Source organism: Diachasmimorpha longicaudata, chromosome 20 (assembly GCF_034640455.1).
Source record: "Diachasmimorpha longicaudata isolate KC_UGA_2023 chromosome 20, iyDiaLong2, whole genome shotgun sequence".
In the NCBI taxonomy this organism is placed as follows: domain Eukaryota; kingdom Metazoa; phylum Arthropoda; class Insecta; order Hymenoptera; family Braconidae; genus Diachasmimorpha; species Diachasmimorpha longicaudata.
The window spans coordinates 1,956,167-1,980,043 of NC_087244.1; the positions used below are offsets into that span (position 1 = coordinate 1,956,167).

Sequence of the window (23,877 nt, forward strand, 5' to 3'; positions counted from 1 at the left end):
TCCGAAAGCTCCTGTCACGAGAGCCAAATCCCCCAATTGACGAGGTCATTCAGACTGGAATTGTCCCTCGTTTCGTCGAATTCCTGAAGAATCACGAAAACTGTACGTTACAGTTTGAGGCAGCCTGGGCTCTAACGAACATAGCAAGTGGTACATCACCCCAGACACATATGGTGATTGAAGCTGGTGCTGTACCAACTTTTATAGCACTATTGGGGTCTAACTATGAAGATGTCCAGGAACAGGCTGTCTGGGCACTTGGTAACATCGCTGGTGACAGCCCAGAGTGTCGTGATCACATACTGAACAGTGGAATTCTTCCTCCCCTGCTGTCACTGTTGTCAAAGACAGCCAGGATCTCCATGACGAGAAATGCTGTCTGGGCGTTGTCCAACCTCTGCAGAGGCAAGAGTCCACCACCTGCATTCCCAAAAGTATCACCATGTCTACCGATATTAGCACATTTACTGAATCATTCGGACTTTGATGTGTTGGCTGATGCCTGTTGGGCCCTTTCGTACCTCAGCGATGGGCCTAATGAGAAGATCCAGGCGGTTATTGATGCTGGGGTGTGTCGACGTCTCGTTCAGCTACTCATGCACGATCAGAATAACGTGGTATGTTGATGTCTGATGAGTTTCAATTGATTATATCAATCAGGTATCAATTTTTTTCTGATGTGACACCATAATTTCATGCTCCTCAGGTCAGTGCTGCCCTCAGAGCAGTTGGAAATATCGTAACTGGTGATGATGTACAGACTCAAGTGGTTTTAAACTGCTCACCACTTCCCTGTCTTCTTCATCTTCTCAGCTCGTCACGTGAGAGTGTGAGGAAGGAGGCGTGCTGGACAGTCTCCAACATCACAGCTGGCAATTCCGAGCAGATTCAGGCTGTCATTGATGCCAATATATTTCCAGCACTCATTGAAATACTGGGGAAAGCTGAATTCAAGACGAGGAAGGAGGCTACATGGGCCATCACCAATGCCACGAGTGGTGGTACACCTGAACAGATTCGATATTTAGTCCTTCAAGGATGTATTCAACCTCTTTGTGATCTTCTCACTGTTATGGATCCTAAGATCGTTCAGGTTGCACTCAATGGACTGGAGAATATTCTCAAACTTGGGGAGCAGGATGTCAATGTTCATAATGGGGTTAATCCTTATACTGTTATCATCGAGGAGTGTTATGGTGAGTTGGAGATCGAGGAAGGGTTCCAGAGGAAGATGAGCTTCCAGATGAACATGAATTTTTGTTTACAGGCCTAGACAAAATTGAATTTCTCCAGTCACATCCAAACATGGAACTCTATCAAAAAGCATTTGATATAATTGAACATTATTTTGGTTCTGAGGAGGAAGACACGAGAATTGTTCCAGGTGTTGATGCTCAGGGCCAACAGTTCCAATTCACCACTCCAGACTCATCGCAAATGGCGGTTCAGAATTTTCAGTTCTAGATGAGATTCACTGAGTTATCGGTGGAACGTGCATTATAATCGCTTATGTTACAACAAAACATCCCCTTCCCCCGATGATCATTAAATTATGATGATTAATAATTAGTATCGACCTGGGATATGGGGAAACTATTTGTTGATTTAAATTACTGATGATTAAATATTGATTTTTACGCTTTCTGTTGCATGGGACTTCATTCTGGCTATTGTTGACACGATCAGAATCTGAAGAACTGATTGAGAATGAAATAACTATTGATCTGTCTATTGTCGTATTTACTATTTAGTTCGGAGATTGGAGATGATGGAGAAATGCCATTTTATGTGAAACACTTTCTTAACGAGCTCCAATTTTTCTTTTGTTATCAGTTTATTTCTCTCTTCTTCCTTATCAGCCAAAATGTTATTGTATAGGTTCCACATTAATGAGGATTATCTAGATCTTAATACAATACGTCAGATTACGATTACAGTTTTGGTTATTTTATTGATTTTTCTTTTATATTTTTTCATGTTTCACCTGTTTTAGGTTGTAGAGGGGGTAATTAAGGAGTTAATGACAAAGTTTAACGTTTAGTGCTTAAGTAGGATGTAAAATGAAATTAACGAGAGTCGACGGATTATTACAGACGATGAGAGACGTCACTGACTGATTTTGTGGGTTAAGAGATGATTTCTTTGTTCAGTGAGACGTGGTAAATTGTTGTTTATTAATATTGATCGTTTTCTTTGGTTTTTTCACATTTTTTTTTTATTTATTGTCATGGTTTGTGCATCATAAACAATATTAGCACGTACTGGTTTGTTGTAATTGACCATTTGGAGATGAAAAAGGTTTTTTATTGGGAAATTTAACGTTTAGTCATTACCCAGTGATTTGTTTAATAAATATTTATGTAATTGTTTTGCCAGAAAGTTGATGGTCTTAAAGAATGTCTTGTCAACATTATTTTTTTGTTTGTTTACCACTTCTCCACTGAATTTCATGGGTTGTGGAATAATTAATAATTCCTGGGGATAAATAATAGGGTGGGACTGACAACAATGACCTAACACGAAATAAATAACATTTGGAATAAGTAAGACCGACCAATCGATGAATTTTTTACTGTAAATACGGAATACTGATTTGTAATTGTCTTTCCATGCTGATTACCTTGAGGATTACTTTCTGCATTAATTAGTTGTCCTGGTAAGTAATGAAAATCCCACTGAGCACTACCACACACTGAATCACACTGAATCACAGGAATTCGACAAGAACAATTTGTTTAAAAGGTGTAAATCTTTGGTTTTCATTTATTTAACTTCACTAATCACTTCTAATTGGACACTACACTAATCACCTTACACTAATCACCATTTCTCGGTCTGCATTCACACATTTTAGCTCCATTTTCAGGGGTTAAATGGCGTCCAACTGGGGGACGCCATTCGGTGAACGGTAACAAAGGAATAAACGTGGACTGATGACTTATTAGATAACGACAGATTTATTTTAACAATAAAACGAACAAACAAAAACAATAATACGTAAATCTTAAGTCAATATTGAACTCTCTGTTTTGATGAGAAATATATCATTGGAGGCATAAGAAAACTTGTTGTCTTCTTTGTTCTCCCTCTTCCTTTGTTGCTTCATCATTATGAGGATGAAATATTCGTTAAAAAGGTGTCTGGCTCATCAGACAGTAATTAATTGCAGTTAATTGGCACAGGGACCTACCGTAAAATCGTTGAATCCATTTTTCATCTGGAGATAACCTCCAGGACATCATTAATTACACTAATTTCGTGGGTCTGGTGAGTCCTGGCAAAAGCAATAAACACTGGCAACAGGTTAACAACAAAGAAATTGATGAATAATTAGTCAGAATCGTATCAAACATTTTTTATTTATTTATTTTCTAAATTATTACATAAATTCTATTCTTTTCTTCACACCAATCATCTCCAATGGGTCAACATTTAGCTGATTTATGGCAAAATAATTAATCTCGATGTCGTAAAAAATAGATTGACACTTAATTAATACCCTAGAAACATAATTAACAGGTATTTTATACGAAATCATTGATTGATTGTGATTATTTATGATTATTCATGAGTTAGGATCATCAGTATCGAAGGGGACAGCTCTTGACTCCAGGTTCTGGCTGGACATGAATGATGGTACCATCAGTCAGTCTCGTGATCAAGGGCTGGACCTTCGCGTCGTCCATATTCCCTTCTAACTTCAACGTCAACTGGCTCTCGACGAAGTCCAGCCACGACTCGTTATTGTACCCATCGACAATCATCGTCAGGATGTAGATGGCCTCCTTCACAGAGGGATTCTCACGATCGCAGAGGTTGTGGAAGGCCTTCAGAGCTTCTGGGTGGATGTCCAGAAGATGCTCCACGATCTGATTGACCAGACAGACAATTTTTAATCACCAGGGAAGCGATGGAGTGACATAACCTCCAAAACTGGAGTTCTAGACACATCATCAGCATCAGATGATGTCCTAAAAGGTGATAGAAGACTGAAAAATACCCACCACGACCTTCTGCCTCGCTATTCTCTCCGTCAACTCCACCAACGCCCTTCCATAGTCGTTCCCCAAGTCCTCAGGGGACACCAGCAGGTTCTCGTCAGCTCTCAGAGCTGTTTTACTCGCATTTCCGATCATTTTAGCAAGACAGAACATGGGATTCTCGTCATTGGAGAACAGTAGAAATATTGATGGCCTCGTGGGGTCCTTGATGACCGCAGCAATGCCTGCCTCCAGCTCCTGCCATATGGGGGGCGACTGCTCCTTGAACTTGTCCCTGATGACGTCCATATTCCTTCCCAGGTCCACCAGAGCCTCCAAAATCGCCTGATCCTTGTCCAGCTGAGGCTCAGGCTCCATCCAATGGGCCACACTCATCGCGTTGGAGTCCATTGTCCTCAAAATGGCGACCACCATCACCAGGACAGCCACACAGACCCAGCAGATGTAGTTCCTCTGGTGTGGGACCTGTTTTCCAGAAATTCGAGGGGATGTTCTGGGTCTCTGGACCTGGTTTTGAGTAGTTGGAGCAGTTCTGGGGGTTCTTTTGTCACCATCAGTGGTGCTGGAGGCTCTAGGGGACCTGGAGGACCTGGGGTACGAGCTCCTGGAGGTGAAACCTGAACTGTCGTTCGTGGAATCATCAGAATTGGAGTCACTGTTGGTGTCATATTCTGGTTCTGCTGGAGTTATCGACTGCTGTCTGTGGAGTTTTGGAGACTTGGAGATGGATTTCTGGAGGTTGGACATCCTGGAGAGGGGTCGCCTGGGGGCTGGTGTCGTTGGCATCAACTGAAGGTCGAGGACCTTTGGATCCTTCTGGTGGGGAGAGAAAATAGAGGAATTTAGAGGATTTTTTGGGGGAAATCCAGCCTCAAGGCCTCCAGGACCTTCCACAGGAGGTCCAAAGCCTCCAGGACCTTCTCCAGGAGGTCCAAAGCCTCCAGGACATTCCCCAGGAGCTCCTGGAGGCTTTGGAAACTCCCAAAAATCGTGACGCCATCTTCTTTTTGACTGAAACCCCCTCAAACTTCAGGTTTAACGAGTCCCTTTGTGTCGACAATATGAGGATTAAATTTGGAATTAAATGTTTATTGACCATTTTCATCGTTTCATGACAGAATCTGATGTCATGTCCACCCTGACAACTGACAGAATCAATCCCAAATGCCCCAAAAACGTATCAAACACTCAAAATCATCAAACCTTCATTGAAATACAAAACCCTGGTGCACTTGTTCTCCTCTTGACCACCATTTTCCCCACAAAAATCAATGGATAACCTCAATTAACTCGACAAATGGGCCCTACCCTGGGCCGATTGGCCCCGAAAATAGTCTGAAACTTCTTCCTCATGTTCATTGACAAACAAAAGTTGAAACAACCGCGAGGAAGTGTCCAGTGCTGCCAACTCTGGTAACAAAAGCTCGTGGACTCCACGAGACTCGTTTCCCCACCTCCCAATAAACAAAACAAAGGACTTTTTGTTGTGAAAATAATAACGGAGCCGGGGAATGTACAGAATATCCTGGGGTTCTGTGAGGTTAGAAGGATGTGCATCGGTCCAGTGAACAGGATATTCCATTGGGGACCACTTACCGCTATCGGTGAGTCCTTTTATCCTCGATTTATGTCATGGAAAGGCCCTTAGACTCTGTCGAGGCTATTTCCCGAGGGTTCAGCATGCGAGCTGGACGTGGATCACCTCACCGAGGGCTGGAGGACCTCCAGAAGGTCCTGGGGATCGTTATTATTTAATGGAGAACTGAACACGTCTTCAGGGAATTCAGCGAATCTCTGACACATGAAAAATCACTGAATCACCGTAACTTATGATTTTTTGGCTTTTTTACGCCACCCTGAGCTGCGCCGGTCGTTCGCGGGAATATTCAATTGGAGATAAGACCCAAAATATTGATATTTGGGCCTTATTTTGGATGAAGACGTGGTCCAGGAGTTGAAGAACATAAATACGACGATTTTATCCAGATTTCATGAGGGAAAATCCTCGATTTTGATTTTTTAAATTGTTAATTAATGGATATAAATTGTTTAAACTGTTTCAGCGATCATCAAGATCATAACCCTGATGACAATTCACTGCAGCAGACAATGGTGGTCCCCCCAGGAGAGTCTCTCTGGTGCTGTTAATTTTTTCCTATTTTTTAGCCTCAGTGGATCGACAATTTATCACTTCATCACAGCTATTTACGAAGGGCCAGGGTATCTCCCTTTGAAGTGGAGACCGGTGAGTGCTAAGGGTCCCAGGAAGGTCCTGGGCATCAGTAATGTACATTAAACTTGTGTTTTTTCTCCAGGAGAGGCTGGAAGACACTCAACATCTGCAGTTCTGCAGAATTTGCGAGGGTTTCAAGGCTCCACGAAGTCATCACTGTCGCAAATGTAAATGAATTATTGATTTCCCTGATCCCTTTGGTACCTTTTGGATACCTTTTGCTGTAGAGTACCTTCCAAACCCCCAGAAATGTCAATAAAAGACCAAAAATGTCAATAAAACACCAGCAAAACGAATATTTTGAGGTTATGTTCCCCAAAATGAAAGCAAAACCAAAATAAAAATTTGAAAAATCAAAATTTCAGGTGGACGATGTGTCCTGAAGATGGATCATCACTGTCCCTGGATCAACAACTGTGTTGGACACCAGAATCACGGACACTTTGCAGCTTTCCTAGCGAGTGCTGTTGGGGGTTGCTGTGTATCAACTGTCATCCTCATCTGCTGGTTAATGACAGTTTTATCAAGAAGAAATATTAATTTTCCTCCACCGTCTGTGTTCACTCTAGTCATCGTCGTCTTCACCATCGGCCTGTCCATCGGCGTCGTCCTGGCGGTGGGGATGCTCCTCTATTTTCAAGTTAAGGGATGATTTGACGACTTGAATTCAATTATTTTTTCAATGACATCAGTTTTCGTGATGATGTGAAGGTATTAATTAATTAATTAATGTGATAATTAATTTGTAGCTATCAGCGATCGTTCGAAATACCACTGGCATTGAGGATTGGATCCTGGAGAAGGCGAGGTACCGTAGAATGGGCACAAGGGATGTGTTCCTTCACCCTTATTCGATAAGGTGGGGTGTCAATGTCAGGCAAGTCATCAAGTGGAGTTGTGAACCCGATGGCGATGGGATTTTATGGCCAGTTCGAGAGGGATGTGATCAATATACACTCACAGTAAGTGCTGGCCCTTGAAGGGCGTCTCAAAAGGGAGAAAATCCTGGGGGATTTCGTCTATTTCATCGAAATTGGAAGGAATGAAGAGGGTTGTGACATATAAAAATGTTTGACAACTTGGGGGGGTGGTATCGGGTGTATTGACAACCCTCGAAGGGTCCAGGACGACTTCCCGCAGTCGTCCTTTGATTTTTCATCGAAAACAGAATTTTTTAGGGGGAAATACCTTCCCCAGGTGTCAAAACGACCCTTCACTCGGTTTTTTTTTCATAAAATATTTTTTTGTAGTTTATTTTATGTCTGAACTGTCTTCTGAACTAGTTCTTCAAGGATTATAATCTTTATTTCAATTTTTATGACCTTCAGAGGGAACAGGGCCATCAGAAACAGGAGAAACGTCGCAGGGCGAGGAGGTACCGAGTGATATCGAGGGTATCGGGGTCCTGGGTGCCCATTACCTTCGGCTGGAGGGTTTTATGTCATCCTCCGTGTACCGACGAGCCCAGGATGAAGCTCAGACCCGAGGACATCGTCATTGTGACAAGATGGCGACGGTATAAATTTTTTTTTCCTTTTTTTTTCCCTTTTTTTTGAAGGAAAAAAACCCTTTGGAGGTGATTTTTTAGGCACTGGCTGTTCGGCGAGAAGATCCAGGAGATCGATGATCCAAAGGTGCGGGTAAAAGGATGGTTCCCACGTACGAGTGCTATCGAGGTCGTGGATAATGAGGATTACGACTCCTTCAAGGACGAATGAGGATTGTCATTGTGTAATACGAATATCATCACGTGCGTGTTGATCGTTCAGTAAATTTGCAGTTTTTTTTTTTATCTCGTTCGTTAATTTTTTTTTTTATTGGTTTAGTATTCATCGGAGTGGAGGGGGCATTCGGGATAATTGTAATTACGTGTAATCCGTGATTTTTAATGAGCTGTAAATGACACCGTTGGATTTTCAAGGATGAATTTGCCTGGAGGTACGTTCCCTTGACGATTTCCGTGGAATTGTTTATTGTAATTGGATTTTTACTTAGTTGAGGACGACTTAGATGGGTGGAACATTTTTTTTGTGTAATTACGGTAGTTCATTAGGAGTTTAAAGGAATAAAATCATTTTTAAGACGATTGGTGGTGGTTTTTTTGAATTTTCGAGGCGCAAAAACCAATTTTTTAATTGATATTTCAGGATTGGGAGATAATTTCGTGTTTAGGGAATTAAAAAATTGGGTTTTTAATTATAATTTCAATGTACCAATGGAACTCACATGTATCACGTTCGTTAAGACCCTCGTTAACGAGAGCTGAAGGAAAATCAATAGCTCAAGAGCTGGAAAAACGTAGACATGCGAGGAAAACCGAGGGAGCGAAACAGAAAATTATTGGGATCGAGGGAGAGAGATAAAATATAAAAATTGCCAACCGTACGCTGTAAAAAAATGTCTGACTCGAGGGATTGTACATGTGACAGCACGCAATCAGTTAAAACTGTCACGCAGACTTTGTTCTAATTTTTTAATTGTTTTTTTGCAAAATAGAAAGAGAAAACGAAATTTTTTTACAGAATAAACTCTTGATTTTGGAAATTTCCATTTGTTTATTGCTCTGTAAATCGTGTTAATATTTTATAACAAAGAGGGAATCTCATTAGGTCGTTTGTCGGTGGTACTGTCATAGAGGAATGACAATAGATAATTAATTGGAAACCGTAATGACGCCAGATAGATTTAATTATCATTAAATGAAAATTTTATAAAAAATGAAATAAAATTCTTGTCATCAGGAAATGTTTGTGATACCGCATTCAACCGCAGGAATACAAATGTCTGGTGAATTCCTTCATTTGTCAATTGACAAACTATTGGAGAAGTGACAATGCCCCAATCAATCGGCACGAGGGACGACCCCATTCAATCGCCGACATTACGCACATCAATCATTCACGTCACCGACATCCGAATTCGCTCGGGTCTATTCATACGCTCCCGGGAATATTTATTATTAACATACAACAACAAATGTATTTTGTTTATAAGTAATGCGAGAACAACAAATTTTACCCAGCGGTTCCCCCGGATTATTTTTTTTTTAACAAATAGAAATAAAAAATAGAAAATAAATTAATTGAATGAAGATCGAAGTATTTTCAAATTTGCATTAAAAATTCTGTTTTTTCTTAACAATTTTTGCAAAAAAAAAATTTGTTTGTCCCCCCAGACGTCTCATGTTGCGCAGGTTCTTGTCCCCATGAAATAAATATTTATTTATAACATAAATAAACGCTCGCGAGACGCGAATAACAATCGAGAACTTTTTTATCTGAAGTAAATGACGTGTGTTAATTGCAGTTGAAATATTTTTGTTTAAAAAAATATATTGTTTAAATATTTATGGTTTTATTCGACGGGGGACGAATCAGTTATTTGTTTGCAAAAATGTTGGGTTATTTTATTAAATAAATGATCCTATCGCTCCTGTCGAAAGTGACAGTCGAGTGAAATGAAAGACTTGAGAAAAAGAAGGGAATTTCATGGTGGGATCTGCAATCACTTCGACGTAGGCACAACCTCCAGTTCACTATCGACTGCTCGGCGAAGAGGACGACGACAGCTAATTAATTATCACTAATTAGACATCGGTAATTAGGAGAAAAAACAGGTGAAATTTTGGAGAATTCTATCACTTTTCGACTCGAAAATCAGAATTTAAATTATTATAAATTATAATTTTTTCACTGCAATCATCACTTCCCCACTAATTAAAACCCAATCAGGCCTTCAGGGGCCCAATTAGACCCTCAGGGACCCAATTAGGCCCTCAGGGACCCAATCAGGCCCCCAGGGACCCCCTAAACACAATAAAATTCCACAAAAAAATATTTTTCTCCCAAAAACTAAATATTTCGCATAAACAACTTTTCCCTCTTAATTATTTATTTAATACACTTTAATAATTTATATTATTTAATTACGACAATCACCTCCCCCTCTCCACACTTTTAACATCACAATTTTAATTTGTTTACTCGGATTTCGCTGGTGCAGCTGTTGGTGTCCTATTGACTGACCAAAAATCGTCCTAAAAATGCCACAAAAGGGCCCTCTCCTCCTCGTCGCCCTCATTATCATAATTAATACTGTCAATGGATTTCCGGATGGAGCTCCGGTCGACGCATGCGTCAAGGAACGCCCCAATCAGCCCTATCATGCCCAGATAAAGCCTCAGCCAACAGGAACGAGTCCTTATCAAATCGTTCAATCGGTTCATCAATATTCACCTGGCACACAAGTCACCGGTAATTATCGCTGATTGATTGAGTCGTTATCTCTTTCCGTTATCACCGGGGAAATCACGACTTCCTCATTCGTATAAAAAAAAAAAATTGAGGGGGATCGATTGTCCTTCCGTAACAGGAGATGATGAATGGCCGACAGTCGGCCGACTTTCGGCCAACATTGGTTAAATATCGGGCCATTGATGAGGAATGCGATGATGAGTGGCCGACATTGGGCCGACATTTGGCCAATGTTGGCCGACATTCCGCCGACTGTCGGCCAACATTGCTCATTTTCTGTTAGGAATTCGGGTGACGATAAAAGATGAAAATACGAAATTCATCGATTCCTCCGCCGATATTCAGCCCCAGGAGGGCCGACGGTCGGCCGACAGTCGCCCAATAGTGGGCCTACAACCTCCTCGAGCCTCTCCAAACAAAAATTTAAGGAGAAATAATTTTTAATGAGTTGTTAATAATTAATTTACTGACGATTAATACTTTATGACGTGTGATAGTGAGTCTTCGGGGTGGGAGTTACTTCAAGGGCTTCTTCATCCAGGCAAGGGACACCAAGACCAACAAGTGGATTGGAACCTTTGCTCATACCCCGAATACCAAAGTTCATGATGAGTGCAGTGCGGTAACTCATGCGGATCCTAAGGAGAAGGAAGAGGCTGAGCTGATCTGGAGGGCACCATCCACCGGTCAAGGTCAAGTGTATTTCACGTGAGTGTCCTTGATAAAGGGTCCCAAAAGGGGGGGATGGAGTTCAGAGGATGAGGGTTGGGTCATCCCCTCGAAATAAGATCATCTAAATAATTTATTAGGCACCATAATCACGTTAATTAATTAAAAAATCAGTTCTGTTAATTAAAATATCGTTTATTTCACGTAAATGTCCTTGAAAAAGGGCCTCTAAAGGGGGGATCGAGTCCTGGGGGTGGGGGTTGGGTCATCCCCTCGAATATATCCCCTCGAATATTATTAATTAAGAGTGTTTAAGAGGGAGATTAATAATATGGTCGATAAATATTTTATTTGAAGTTTATCAGTGAGAAGTTGTTCTCCTCGACCTTTTCCTTCTTCTGATTCAATTCCTCAGGTTTGTTACCACAGAAAAAGTCAATAGATAAATGTTTCAATATTAACACGAGTTAAAAGACCTTCACTCGATTACAAATGAGGGGAACCGGTTCCCTAATTAGCTGAATTTATTTCGTAATGAGGTTTTCAGTTCTCTCGCACTGATCGATCTTTTCATTTATTTCAGTGGAAGTTTGTTAAAGGAATACGATATATTCTGGGCCGATCTTGTCTCCCAGTGATGTCAACAGACGTATGAGGTAAGACAAATCGCTATTGACATTTTGTATTGACATTTTTTGATGATTCGATTCATTTTCACGTTCGATATAACTAATTAATACCGAAACATTCGAAATTAACAAAGAAAAAATATTTAAAAAATTGAAAAATTAATTTGCTGTCATGTTGTCAATGTACACTAGTCAACAGACATTTTTACTAAAATTTAACTTAACAAATTTATTTATAAAAAATCCCTTTCATTTCTTTTCATCTAAACGTTCACCGTTTCATTTCTCTACTTTTCATTCACTAAAATTATTATAAATTTTCCTTTCACCGATTTAATTAAAAATCCCCCATCATTTCTAATTGCAGAAGGATCTTCCAGTCACCCCCATCAAAATGTTACATCTGCAATTAGTCGAGTGGAAGGGGCCAGAGAATATCTTAATGACTTTTCAAATTAGTAATTAACAAAAAATCTATTTTTTATCGTTAATATTTTTGTTTAACATCTATATATATCATTTTAGGTGCGTAATAAAGTTACGAATATGGTAATGGACGTTCTCTTCAAGTTCTCCCCCTCCCCCCTCGCCCCCTCCCCCCCCCCCCCCTAATTAACCGTGTGGTAATAGAAATAAGAAATTACTAGAAAATTACACGTTTGTTACTCAACTGAGTAAAAGTGGGCCAGCATCACATGTATTCGAGATTATTGCAGTGGTATATGTACATATGTGTGTGTATGTATGTGTAATAATGATGATAATGATGATAATATATTAATAATTGAGGTAATTAATGTAATTAAAATAGTGGAGGCTCGAGAAATGAATAAATTAGAGGATTTTGATGGGATTTAATTTTTTAAAAAATTATTTATTGGGTTTGGAGGGGGGGGATGAGGGGATTGAGGGTTTGGGGGGTGGGGGTGGGTGTGGGGGTGAGTTGTGATGGGGTTGGGGGGGAGTGGAAGGGTTGTAAGTGCGTGGAAAACCCACCCCTTCAGCGTTAGACTAATTTTTTTCATTGAAATTGTAAAATCGAGGGGTGGATTTACCCCCAGGGGGGGTGAATATTTTTTTTTAACATGTGATAATGGTAAATGATGTATTCCATCCCCTGTGATGACATTCTGACGCCGGAGGAATCGATTTTTAAGGGATGAAAATAGGATTTCTCGCTCGTCGAGCGCTAGTTTTTTATTTATAAAATTTTTACCGCTAGATATTAATATATTCGCGTCTCCGGAGTTAATGGTGTTTACCACAGGGTGCAAAGGTCACTCGGTCACCCTTAAGGGTAGTAAAAAAAATACATCCAAAAAAACAACCCCTAATTTTAATTTTAATTAACAAATCGCGACTGAAGTCGAGAATTTTCGTTTCTGGCGCCAGTTAATCCACCCCCTCGCCCTCTCCCCTTCACCCCAGGGGTTAATAGACAACAATGGGGTGAACCCCCTCACCCCTCACCCCTCAATCAACCCCACATCATCGACAAAAGTCTCATGACGTCGTCAGACGGCGCCAAAAATCAAAAAAAAAAAATCGAAATCGACTTGAAATTGAGAAAAAAAAAATTTTTTTTTTTTCTCTTCATCCCTTCAATTTACCCCCCACCCCACCCCCACCCCATCCCCCTCGTGTTCATGCACGACCCCATCCGCTGGGGACTACGTGCGGTGAACTCCTGCCCTCGCAATGGGACGAGGGGTGCGGGTGAGATTGTCATAATGTGGGGTTGACGGCGCATGCGCCGTAGAATCACCATCAACCCCCTCAACCCCCTAGCCACAACGACGCCGAGCATCGGCGGCTGTCTGCCCGCCGACCGTGACGCAGTCCCACGTCGTCCGAACAAAGGAACGAGTGGAATTAAAAAAAAAAAATCGAGAGAAAAGAAAATTTTGTGTTTTTTTTTTTTTTTTGAGAATATTTTTTGAATTTTGGGGTGCGTTCGGGGGGAAGTGAGGTTATGAATGTGGGGGAGGGGGTGTCGGGGGTGGTAATAATGTAATATGATCAGGGGGGGTGAGACGGGCCAGGGTGTCCCCGGCAAGGATTAGGATAATGCAGAGGGTGGAGGCGACGTCGAGGGTCAACCGGGTGTTTTTCGTGGTTTTTGGGTCATGGCTGGTACTCGGTGGGTACACCCGAGGGGACCCGGACCCCCCGGAGTTCACGACGGTGGAGGGTAAGTCCCAATTAACAATAAAAATTATTTTATTTAAAAAAAATGATTTTAAATCTCGAAATTTTCATGAAAATGTCGGTTCCATCTCATATTTCGATGTAAAACTCTATTTGTTTATGTAAAATAATTTTTGTCGCGATTCAGGTGTCAAATGTTGCTAAATAAAACAACAAATTAATTTTTTAATTGAAAATATTTAATTTTAGCGGAATTTTTTGAATTTTAATCGAAATTTCAAGATTTTTTTTCAAAATTTATTTATTTCTTCTCATATTTTCATATAAAAAAAATTTCTAAATTGTTTAAATGATTTACAACAATTGCTTATTGTTCTCTACAAAATTATAAAACAATTACCCGATTTTTTAATGATTTTTCAGTCAAAAAATAAATTTTTTGAGAAAAGTTTGTAATTTTTTCATAAAAATCTGTAATTTATTCAAAAAAATTACATTTTTGAATAATTTTTCCATTTTTATACGCCCCACCCCCCTCCCAACCCCCAATGAACACCTCAAAAGGGCGAAACCCTTCAATTAAACCTCCAATCCCTCAATACCAGATGAAGTAGTAAAAGAAATTATAGTCAGACACTCGAGGGCTAAAAGAAAATACTCCGGATGACGTATCCGCAGTGGCCCTACGCCAACTGCCCTAAACATCACTATCGACTCCCCATTTTATTTTTCCCTCCAACTCCCGTCCCTCCCTTAACCCTGGACGAAGGGTTTCAGTCAAAAAACAAAGAAAATCTGCAGTTCTGACGCCAAATGACGTGATTTTTTTTATTTTCTCAATTTTTATTTTCCAATTCCACTGAAATAATGCAATCACGCGAGGGTTGGCACCCCAACGGTGAACTTCGACATAAGAATTCGATTTTTCCGGGCCCTTTCACCCCTTTGTGTCGCATGTTGAACCGATGTTGAGTTTTTTTTTTTAAAAAAAAATCGATATTATTATTCTGGGGACGTTATTCCGCCATTTTTACGTTCAATAATTTATGGTGGGGGGTGGGGGGTACCTGGGGCACAACGGGATACCCGAATAATAAATTAAAAACGTAAAAAAACGGCTCGTTAATTGCAAAATTATCGAAATTATTTTATTTTATTTATTTTAGTTCAAGTTTTTGGTGCCCAAATTAATTCTGAATAAATTATAATTAAATTACATTAATTATTAACAACAATTTATATTATTATTATTAGTAGTAGTATTGTTTATTTATTAACAAATCGTAATTTGGGAATTTTAGGGGGAAAAGAACTTGAGAAAAAGAGAAATTGAATTTTGAAAAATTAAAAATTGAGTTTAAAATGAAAATTAAAAAGCTGAATTTTTTTTTTAATAATTAGTTAGTGGGAAAGTTGGTTTTCTTTGTTGTTACTGGAATTTCCCATGTGCCAAACATAAATGAAACCGTCATGTGGAACAAACGGAGACGATCGAAGCCCCGTTGCGTTACCCTGTGACCTGTTGTGTACGAATGAGGTCGATAACAGTAGTAGAAACACTTTGAAAAGTGGATTTTGAGGGGTGGAAGAAATGCTGCGATGTGTTGAGGAGCCAAATTTGGAATTTGGGGTTTTTGTGGTGTGGAAAAATGAAGAAGGGTAAATTTGGGGTTTTTGTGGGGTGGAAAGGTCTTCAAATGTCGAATTTTGGGTTTTTGTGGGGTGGAAAGGGCTCCAAATGTGGAATTTGAGGTTTTTATGGTGTGGAAAGGACTCCAAATGTCAAATTTGGAGTTTTTGTGGTGTGGAAAAATGAAAAAGGGGAAATTTTGGGGTTTTTATGGGGTGGAAAGGTCTCCAAATGTCGAATTTTGGGTTTTTATGGTGTGGAAAGGTCTCCAAATGTCGAATTTTGGGTTTTTATGGTGTGGAAAGGGCTCCAAATGTCGAATTTGAGGTTTTTATGGTGTGGAAAAGTCCCCAGATGTCAAATTTTGAATTTTTATGGTGTGAAAAAGTCTCTAAATTCCAAATTTTGAATTTTTATGATGTGTAAAAGTCCCCAGATTCCAAATTTGGGGTTTTTATGGTGTGTAAAAGTCTCTAAATTCCAAATTTTGAATTTTTATGGTGTGAAAAAGTCTCTAAATTCCAAATTTTGATTTTTTATGGTGTGTAAAAGTCCCCAGATTCCAAATTTTGAATTTTTATGGTGTGTAAAAGTCTCTAAATTCCAAATTTTGAATTTTTATGGTGTGTAAAAGTCTCTAAATTCCAAATTTTGATTTTTTATGGTGTGTAAAAGTCCCCAGATTCCAAATTTTGAATTTTTCTGTTGTGTAAAAGTCCCCAAATTCCAAATTTCCAATTTTTCCCTTCAACTAAAACCCAAAAAAACAAAATCTCCACGAAAAACCCCCAAAAAAATCCAATTTCCCCCTCATTCCCCCCATTTTCCACCCCGCCAAAAAAAGCCAAAACCCCCGAATAAGCCACTAGGGGTGGGATGAAGGAAGGGATGAAGTCAAGTGACACATCCCAGTACTGGTCAGACACTGACTTCATCCCCCGAAAAAAAAAAGAAAAAAAAATCCTTTGATCCCCCTCCCCCCTCCCCCTGCGCAACCCCGAGGGGTTGAACAGTTTCCCGGTATTATAAACCTCAAACACATGTCCCAAGGGGTGCATTCATCCCCTCCCCAAGACGTGGTGATACCCAAAGGAACCGCGAGGAAGAAAAAAGGGATTTGAGGGATTAAAAAATAAATCTTTCGTTGAAGGGGAAGAACTCGTGTGCAATTAAGGGTGCAATGCATCATTTTCCCACCCCCTCAAAGTTTCATGGTGAGGGGGAGACAACCCCCTCGCCCCTGCAATGCAGATGTGTCTTATTTCCTTCGAATCTGCGAAATTATCCCTCATTACGACGTTTCCAGGGGTTTCCAGGGGTGTCCACCCCTTTCCGAAGGGGGTACGACGTTCCCCGACAATGCCCTACCCTCACCCCACCCCTTAAAGTGTCGCCAAGTCACCGAATCACCCCCCAAACGTCGCAATCGAATATTTCACCCCGAAAAACCGTTTCCCAGACAAAAAATGAAAAATAAGGGATGAAAACGTTTAAATAATTTTTTTTACGGTTGAAAATCCTCCCCCAAACCTTCGTAATTATTCAGACTTTATGGCTGGACGTAAAACATCCCCCACAGGCCCGTCAACACTTGAAAAAAATTTTAAAACCAGAGGAATAACTCAACTCACCCCTCAGGGAGCTGTTTCCACCACTTTTTTCCCCATAAAAAATCATTTTTTTCGGAAAAAAAAATGGCTGACCGAATCTTCTCGCGTATCTTCTTATCTCTGATGATCACGAAAGCTTTTGTAATCTTGTAATGTCGAGCTTTTGCCCAGTGGTGACTCGTATGAACATAATGACATCGCGTGACGACCAGGTCGCGACGTCAGTGATGCCAATCAGCAGCTGCTGGTGGGGGTTTCCTTCGTGGCTACTCTTTATAATTCTTCACTTTAACCCTCCCCACGTCATTACATAAATTACAATTAACATTATGTCCCAGGAAAATGAGAAATTAATTAAAAAAATCGAATACAAAATCAATTTTCACTAAAATTTCGTTAATTTCTGATCTGGTAAAATAAAAATAAAATATTTTCTTCACTTCCCGACACGTCTACACCCCCCACCCCTCATTATCGATAATCCCAGAGGCCTAATTACCCTTTTAATCCCTGATAATCCATTTTTAATCCCACGAAAACCCCAAAAAACTCGAAATTTCCACATTTTCTCCCTTAAATGCACCTCAAAGGGATGAAATTATCAAGATTTTTCGCTGAAAATTTTTTCCTGAATAGTCCTAACAATGACCTTGAAAAAGTTCCCCAGAACTTTTTCGATTAACCCTCTTAATCCCGAGATATAATTTTTTTTCTTCCACCCCACGATGAAGACGTTGATCTCCCCCCAAATCCCATCGATTTTTCAACTTAAAAAAATCCAAACTCACCTCAAAAGGGCGGGTTTCACCCGTAAAACCACTGGGGGCTGTTTCCTCGAGGGTGGAAAATCCTTTGGAGCATAACTGGCAGTCTGCCATCCCCCTGGAACGACCCACTTCTCATGGATTGACCCTGGGGCTCTCCACATCCCATCATTTCAATGCAACACACCCTCTCCCACCCTCCCCCTCCCCTTCCACCCCTATATCACATCATTATTGCGTAATCCATGTGCTGAAAGGGGTGAGAAAGCTGGGGGATGGGCTTTTGTCTGAATGCGCTGCACCCTAACCTCTTCTGAATGATCTCCAACTGGAACAAATGAATTTTCTGGATCAGGTGGTGCATGTAAAAATGTTTAAATTGTTTAATGTGGTTTATTTATTTATTTAAACATTTTTTAATGAGTTGGTTGACTTTGGGATGAATAATTTAATGATTTAATAATTTAATAAAATTATTTATAGGAGATTTTGGGGTTTTTGATGGATTTTAAACGATTTTTTTTGGTTTTTCTCAGACATGACAGGACGAGGGTTGAAAAAGTTTGGGGATGAATGCAGGGAGGACCGGGAGTGTGGGTTCGCCGGGTCCTTCTGCGACCCCAGGAACCGGAAGTGCTTCTGCCGAGAGGAGTTCAGTGCTACGAATCACATCGACAAATGCGGACATCGTAATTTCAATAAAAATAATTCACTTTTCATGACTCGAATCGACACAAATTCATCAAAATTAATTTATTTTTGTTGACAGCTGTCAATGTCAACGAGTCCTGCTTCTTCACCGAACAGTGTGAACTCAAGGTGCCCCAGACAGAGTGCAGGGACAGCAGGTGCATCTGCATCTTCGAGAAAATCCCTGTCATGAACCCCAATGGCATCATCGAGTGTCTGGGTAAACAATTCCTTTCACCTCTAAATTAATTACCATAAAAACATTTTAATAATTACCTTGGTGTTGTCCAGCTGAAGTGAAGGAGCAGGAGAATCTCAGATACGTTGATCCAGCGATGATCGGGATCCTGGTGGCGATGGCCCTCATGTTCATCATCATTTGTGTCGTTCTTCGACTCTTCAGCAAGTGGGTTTTTAATTCCACTAATTATCCCTCTTATTCTTTAATTAATGGCTCGACAGCTTGATGTCATTCATGATGAATCATCCCTAGGGCACGTTGGCGTGAGAATCGAACCATCTTCAACACTCCCAACGCTCGTCTGATGAACGTTTCACTTCTTCGTGACAACAACAAGCTGCTGCATGCCCAGGAGCGAAGGGGCTCACGAGCGAGTCAACGTGGCCCTTCCCGCCAGCCCTCGATGGCATCCTTAAGGGCCCATTCACCCAATGGGTCCCAGCAAGGTGGGAAAAATCCCCAGCGAGTCAACAGTACGGGTTTTTATCAATTCAATTACTAAGCAAGCAACTTCAGTATTTATTTGACATTGACGATTATTTTAGGAGTTTAAGGAGCACCTGCAAGTGAAAAAAAATAATTAGAGGGATATTAATTGATCATCCCTTTGATCATTACTTCCCCTTGCTCCTGATCCTCTAAACAATATTTTTTTTAATAGAGCTACTGAGATATTGTGGTATTTGTTAATGTTACATCAGAATTTTGTAGATAGTCCTGTGATATTGTTCCTCTCCCTCGAGGAGATTCTCTTCAACAAAATAAGTAAAGTTTATGTTTTTATAGTCAGACGTGACTGAACATTGTCGCATGTTACTGGTGATAGTCGGATTGTTTATCTGCTAATTATTTATCAATTTTTATGTCACGAGAGGGAAGAGCTAACCCCAAGCTAACCTAACCTATAAAAAAACGTTTAGATTTTTATTTTAATCATCAGGAGGCGATGAAAATTAATTGAACAGTGTTAATTAACTCAATTAACACCTGGACATCGTCGTTTCATCGCCTCCTCAGTGAACAAACCCCTCACAATTATTTATTTAAATAAATATTCTGCCTATCACAGTCATGATGATAATTAGCTGATTGTCCTCTTCTAGTTGAATGAAACACTCGAGTGACTTTAATAAACAATAGTTGCTTGCTAAAGTAAATGATTTGCCTGTTGACTCGTGTTCAATGATTATTTATAACATTAATTTAGTCATTTATTTACAATTTTAGTTGTTAATATTTTTTTTTTTTTATTTTGTGTACAGTCTAGCAGTAGATAAACCTAATGAGAATGAATAATTAAACGAGTGCCCCTATGATCGTCTGGAATGAATAGATGTCTGATTGCCAGGGTCTCGTACAGGTTCACGTCGTGGAAGTCGTGGAAGTAGTGGCAATACATCAGCTGTATCAGCACCTGGTACGAGGCCAAGTAAATCACCACCGAATAACACAACTGGTCTTGCTGATACCGTACACGAGAGTATAACTGTGGAAATAACAGAAGCTAAAGCGTAAATCAATCGATTGTTCAACGTATTATCGAAATTAGGAGAATCCCATAACGTTGGATTAATTATTGGGTCTTAATTAGGGTCGAAAGTCGAGAAATTACGATGATTTCTGCATCATTTCACTCATTATCACGAAATACTGTAGGTCAACTTGTCCTGGCGATTGTTTAAACATTTCCAGAAGACGTTTCTTCAGTCGAAAAAATTTAAACAATTTTTTTTTCAATAGTTGACAGTTCTCTTCGTAAATTATGATTTTTAAAATTTTTTTTGGGGTTAATTAAGCGTTAATTAACGCAACTCGACGTCGAGAGGGAATTTATGGGAATGGGATAACGTTTGCGAACCAAAGTATTAAATTAAATAAATAAATAACAAGTGGAGATTGCAAATAAATCAGCTCATGAGATTCGCAACTTCACGTGTGAAGAGAAGAAAAATTAATTAGCGAACGGGACCACACGATAAAGTTTCCAATCAGCGAAATGGAGAAGTGAGAAGTTGATAATTGTCTAGACAGCCACTTGATACATCTCTATCCCTTGATAATTATCAGATAAACTAATTTGCACAATTAGGTAGATTAATTACAGCACAAATGCTCCCTTCGCTATAAATAAATAATCATGAGTGATAATCACAACTCAAGTCCTCTTATTGATAATTATAAACAATGAAATTACCTGAATCAATAGAAAATCTATCGAATTATGGAGATTAAATTGAGGTAGATAATTGAGATTGTAATTCAATACACGATTAATTAATTATTAGATTAATTATTCATGAAACTCTGCAAATTTAGTGCCTATGCTGTCGCATAAATAATCATTAACGATTAAAAAATTAAATATTAATACAAAAATAACTCTTAAAGGAGGAACAATGCTTTCAGCTGAATGTCATTGAACTAACTCACCTTGAAATTAAATTATTAATTATTCAAGGGACAAATTAAAGGGATTAAACTGCTACCGAACATTCATAATAACAATTAACGATAAAGCCTAGCGACTGTGCTATTCTGTGATTGTAAAATGCTGTCATAAAAGTTTAAAATAATCTCTAACCTACAATTAGCATTTGATTGACGATAAAATCTTGTGGATAAAATTTTAAACAAAATTATGATAACGAGGTATGGCCTGATATCGAGGGACAATTAGGGGAAGATTATCCCTCGGTATTCGCCAATCAGACGATCAACTCTGGGAATCGACCACACGTAGTCTAGCCACCAATGTTTATTGGTAATTTAGTTAACGCTAGAGTGAATTTATTGATAATTAAATAGTTGAACTCTCTATCCCTTGGCTTAGAGCTGAGTGTCAATGGCACTCCCTTTTTTACCTCTTTTTTACTCTTTCAAAGAATGAAAAAAGTGAAAAAAAATGTAGAAAACACTCAAAGTCGTGTTTGTAACAAAATAATTCACAAATCGATAGAAATCAGTGACTCAGTGACTCAAGGATTTACCACATCTTCAGCACTCGATTGAAACTTAACATTATTTTTCATTATCTCTAGAATTAATTCACGAGGAGGGGGTAGTCCGGCATCGGGGAAGCGCTTGGACTACTCTTTATCGTGAATGATACCAAAAAGTAATCAAAAAACTATTTTATTGAATCCTAACCTCAAAATAATTTAACCTCATTTTCTTGGATGAAATTTGTTGGTGACGAGTCAAGAAGAGTTTATTCTGCTTTTATAGTCGTTAAAAGTCTAATTCGTTACGCTGACGATCATTAATGATTAATTAGTTGATGCTTTATGAGGTGACGAACAGAATTATAGTAATTAATTGCAAAGCTGCTTATTTATTATTAAAAAAATCCTTTTATCGTTCCTGATATTTTACAGACAAAGTGATACATTTCACTTTGTCACACCCAATTATTCTCTCGTAGTAATTAATTTCCGTTGTACTCGACAGTAATTACTGAGTACAACATTTCAATATTAATTATCGTAGCTTAATTATCTCATTAAGATGATAAACATTTATTAAATTTGACTTATCTGTAATGTCTTTGCTATCTGAATTCATTTTAATAAAATTATCTTACACTGGAGGATTGATTGTTGTTATTTATTATTTATAAGACGTTTTTGCTCGCCAATCCAAAAACTCGTCGTATTCACTCTCGTCACCGCTCGACATGTCCTCCTCCACCGATTCCTTCTTCCTCTCAGCTGCCTGGACCTGTTCTTTTCGTCTCACCAAGTCCATTACTCTACAACAAATTAAATTAATTTTTAAATAATAATTAGACAATCGAGAGAAAATTCTCAAGAAATTTAATGTCTTTGTCAAAATTACCTCGACCAGTTGCGAATCTGCTCCTCAATCTCATCCAATTGTCTCTCAGTCGTCGCCTCCTCCTGATCTTCAGCAATAATTTGAGCTGATTGAGCAGCTTCTTCCCTCATTTCTCTTTGGAATTTGTCCCATTCTTCCTCGATGGGGTCTTTGTACTCCACATTTCTCACCTGCGAACAAACCAGTCGACAATTTTGTTAATTAAAGGGAGATCAGCAAATTAAATCATCATTAGTAATTAAACAATTAAAAATTTTCATACTTTGGCGTCCAAAATTGGATCATCGAAGAATCCCTCTGGTAGAACAGCAGAATTACTGGACTCCAGCTCCTTAACTTCATCCCTATCAGATACTCTGGAGCTTCTGTCACTCCATGAACGTTCAGTCACTGATTCCTCTGTCATTTCTGGACCTGAAGGGACTGGAACTCTAGTCAGTCCTTGACGATTGTCGAAGAAGTCTGGGGGCAGGACTGACGTCTCGGAATTCTTCAAGATCCCCTTGATCTTCTTGGGAGGGTCTGACTCTCCAGCTGGAGAACTGGGTCTCTTGAATGTTCTCTCACTCCTGGAGAGATTCCCAGGAATTTCCTTTGTTTCCAGGTACTTTTTTGTGGATAAAACGTTCTCCTTGTGGGACTTTGAGTTCAGGTGCACTGGCCAGGCTGTTTCACTTCTGATTACGACCTTGCAGATGATGCACATGAGCTGGCCAGCTTCTGAGTACGTGAAGAAGTATTAAGGAACGTAAATAAATTGATAAAACATCGACAAACGCAGGAACAAAGGGAGAAATGGTTTGAAGACTTGGGACAGTCATTTCTCAGGGAATTCTGGGGATTCCAAACATCCCCCTGAACCCAGAAGGAGAACAGGGGACTTGTTGAGGGCTTTGACAGATGTCTTAACCTGGAAAAATATGAAAAGGATATTTTGCCAGTGGGGAATCGATCTTCTTCGCAGCTCCTGATTTCCTCTTGTGGTCCATCATGGCCTTTCTCAGGTCGTGTTGTCTGCTTTTCTTCCCACCAGACATCTTCAACCCCTGATTATGTCACAAAAAACAATAACAAACCCTCACGACTTCAGAAGTTTTCGAATGTTATTGATTTGGAGGTTATGATCACGTCGATAACGCAGACTTCGTCGGTTGGAGGGACATTTTCTCGTGCCC

At 39.6% G+C, this 23,877-nt stretch overlaps 6 protein-coding genes across 14 annotated transcripts; 4 read left to right on the top strand and 2 right to left on the bottom strand.

The window, feature by feature from the left end:
• The first annotated feature begins 36 nt into the window (after positions 1–36).
• Positions 37–1,936, top strand: LOC135171523 (importin subunit alpha-7). The gene is made up of 3 exons (XM_064138145.1): positions 37–617; positions 707–1,196; positions 1,268–1,936. The coding sequence occupies exons 1-3, from the start codon at positions 171–173 to the stop codon at positions 1,462–1,464; spliced, it is 1,134 nt and encodes a 377-aa protein (XP_063994215.1). The 5' UTR covers positions 37–170; the 3' UTR covers positions 1,465–1,936.
• LOC135171520 (uncharacterized) lies at positions 1,842–18,129 on the bottom strand. 3 transcript variants are annotated; one of them, XM_064138136.1, is made up of 3 exons: positions 17,962–18,129; positions 4,005–4,817; positions 1,842–3,869 (listed from the first exon to the last, which is right to left on the bottom strand). In XM_064138136.1, the coding sequence occupies exons 1-3, from the start codon at positions 18,049–18,051 to the stop codon at positions 3,582–3,584; spliced, it is 1,191 nt and encodes a 396-aa protein (XP_063994206.1). In that variant the 5' UTR covers positions 18,052–18,129; the 3' UTR covers positions 1,842–3,581. The 3 variants fall into 3 exon arrangements, with proteins under 3 accessions (XP_063994206.1, XP_063994208.1, XP_063994207.1); XM_064138138.1 differs by lacking the exon at positions 17,962–18,129 and adding an exon at positions 5,598–6,072; XM_064138137.1 differs by lacking the exon at positions 17,962–18,129 and adding an exon at positions 5,205–5,346.
• On the top strand, positions 5,470–9,280 carry LOC135171524 (palmitoyltransferase ZDHHC6). Of its 3 annotated transcripts, none has more exons than XM_064138147.1 (8): positions 5,470–5,605; positions 6,065–6,246; positions 6,317–6,401; positions 6,600–6,874; positions 6,984–7,196; positions 7,563–7,750; positions 7,823–7,984; positions 8,976–9,280. In XM_064138147.1, the coding sequence occupies exons 1-7, from the start codon at positions 5,551–5,553 to the stop codon at positions 7,950–7,952; spliced, it is 1,128 nt and encodes a 375-aa protein (XP_063994217.1). In that variant the 5' UTR covers positions 5,470–5,550; the 3' UTR covers positions 7,953–7,984; positions 8,976–9,280. The 3 variants fall into 3 exon arrangements, with proteins under 3 accessions (XP_063994217.1, XP_063994216.1, XP_063994218.1); XM_064138146.1 differs by lacking the exon at positions 8,976–9,280 and adding an exon at positions 8,061–8,320; XM_064138148.1 differs by lacking the exon at positions 8,976–9,280 and having other exon boundaries at positions 6,600–6,850; positions 7,823–8,320.
• On the top strand, positions 9,695–12,338 carry LOC135171535 (putative defense protein 3). The gene is made up of 5 exons (XM_064138163.1): positions 9,695–9,850; positions 10,237–10,487; positions 10,985–11,195; positions 11,740–11,812; positions 12,153–12,338. The coding sequence occupies exons 2-4, from the start codon at positions 10,277–10,279 to the stop codon at positions 11,792–11,794; spliced, it is 477 nt and encodes a 158-aa protein (XP_063994233.1). The 5' UTR covers positions 9,695–9,850; positions 10,237–10,276; the 3' UTR covers positions 11,795–11,812; positions 12,153–12,338.
• On the top strand, positions 13,793–22,454 carry LOC135171529 (uncharacterized). 4 transcript variants are annotated; one of them, XM_064138154.1, is made up of 6 exons: positions 13,793–13,976; positions 18,474–18,626; positions 18,707–18,847; positions 18,919–19,033; positions 19,121–19,341; positions 20,217–22,454. In XM_064138154.1, exons 1-6 carry the CDS (start codon positions 13,853–13,855, stop codon positions 20,381–20,383), a joined length of 921 nt encoding a protein of 306 aa, XP_063994224.1. In that variant the 5' UTR covers positions 13,793–13,852; the 3' UTR covers positions 20,384–22,454. The 4 variants fall into 4 exon arrangements, with proteins under 4 accessions (XP_063994224.1, XP_063994225.1, XP_063994226.1 ...); XM_064138155.1 differs by having other exon boundaries at positions 20,229–22,454; XM_064138156.1 differs by having other exon boundaries at positions 13,794–13,976; positions 19,121–19,314.
• Positions 22,180–23,875, bottom strand: LOC135171531 (zinc finger protein 830). 2 transcript variants are annotated; one of them, XM_064138160.1, is made up of 4 exons: positions 23,636–23,875; positions 22,965–23,430; positions 22,703–22,872; positions 22,180–22,616 (listed from the first exon to the last, which is right to left on the bottom strand). In XM_064138160.1, the coding sequence occupies exons 1-4, from the start codon at positions 23,737–23,739 to the stop codon at positions 22,475–22,477; spliced, it is 882 nt and encodes a 293-aa protein (XP_063994230.1). In that variant the 5' UTR covers positions 23,740–23,875; the 3' UTR covers positions 22,180–22,474. The 2 variants fall into 2 exon arrangements, with proteins under 2 accessions (XP_063994230.1, XP_063994229.1); XM_064138159.1 differs by having other exon boundaries at positions 22,965–23,426; positions 23,636–23,778.
• Between the last annotated feature and the right edge of the window lie 2 nt (positions 23,876–23,877).

Bases quoted from the DNA above. Each gene is read 5' to 3' on its own strand.
- LOC135171523 (XM_064138145.1), top strand. From the start codon at position 171: ATGGTGATTGAAGCTGGTGCTGTACCAACTTTTATAGCACTATTGGGG. The intron at 618-706 runs GTATGTTGATGT...CATGCTCCTCAG, and splicing joins TGCACGATCAGAATAACGTG to GTCAGTGCTGCCCTCAGAGC. The intron at 1,197-1,267 runs GTGAGTTGGAGA...TTTTGTTTACAG, and splicing joins TATCATCGAGGAGTGTTATG to GCCTAGACAAAATTGAATTT.
- LOC135171524 (XM_064138147.1), top strand. From the start codon at position 5,551: ATGTGCATCGGTCCAGTGAACAGGATATTCCATTGGGGACCACTTACC. The intron at 5,606-6,064 runs GTGAGTCCTTTT...AAACTGTTTCAG, and splicing joins GGGACCACTTACCGCTATCG to CGATCATCAAGATCATAACC. The intron at 6,402-6,599 runs GTAAATGAATTA...TCAAAATTTCAG, and splicing joins AAGTCATCACTGTCGCAAAT to GTGGACGATGTGTCCTGAAG.
- LOC135171535 (XM_064138163.1), top strand. From the start codon at position 10,277: ATGCCACAAAAGGGCCCTCTCCTCCTCGTCGCCCTCATTATCATAATT. The intron at 10,488-10,984 runs GTAATTATCGCT...GACGTGTGATAG, and splicing joins ACCTGGCACACAAGTCACCG to TGAGTCTTCGGGGTGGGAGT. The intron at 11,196-11,739 runs GTGAGTGTCCTT...CATTTATTTCAG, and splicing joins CAAGGTCAAGTGTATTTCAC to TGGAAGTTTGTTAAAGGAAT.
- LOC135171529 (XM_064138154.1), top strand. From the start codon at position 13,853: ATGCAGAGGGTGGAGGCGACGTCGAGGGTCAACCGGGTGTTTTTCGTG. The intron at 18,848-18,918 runs GTAAACAATTCC...GGTGTTGTCCAG, and splicing joins TGGCATCATCGAGTGTCTGG to CTGAAGTGAAGGAGCAGGAG. The intron at 19,034-19,120 runs GTGGGTTTTTAA...AATCATCCCTAG, and splicing joins GTTCTTCGACTCTTCAGCAA to GGCACGTTGGCGTGAGAATC.
- LOC135171520 (XM_064138136.1), bottom strand. From the start codon at position 18,051: ATGGCAGACTGCCAGTTATGCTCCAAAGGATTTTCCACCCTCGAGGAA. The intron at 4,818-17,961 runs GTGAGTTTGGAT...TCTCCCCACCAG, and splicing joins GTGAAACCCGCCCTTTTGAG to AAGGATCCAAAGGTCCTCGA. The intron at 3,870-4,004 runs GTGGGTATTTTT...CTGGTCAATCAG, and splicing joins TAGCGAGGCAGAAGGTCGTG to ATCGTGGAGCATCTTCTGGA.
- LOC135171531 (XM_064138160.1), bottom strand. From the start codon at position 23,739: ATGTCTGGTGGGAAGAAAAGCAGACAACACGACCTGAGAAAGGCCATG. The intron at 23,431-23,635 runs ATATCCTTTTCA...ATACTTCTTCAC, and splicing joins ATCGATTCCCCACTGGCAAA to GTACTCAGAAGCTGGCCAGC. The intron at 22,873-22,964 runs GTATGAAAATTT...GTTTGTTCGCAG, and splicing joins ATCCAATTTTGGACGCCAAA to GTGAGAAATGTGGAGTACAA.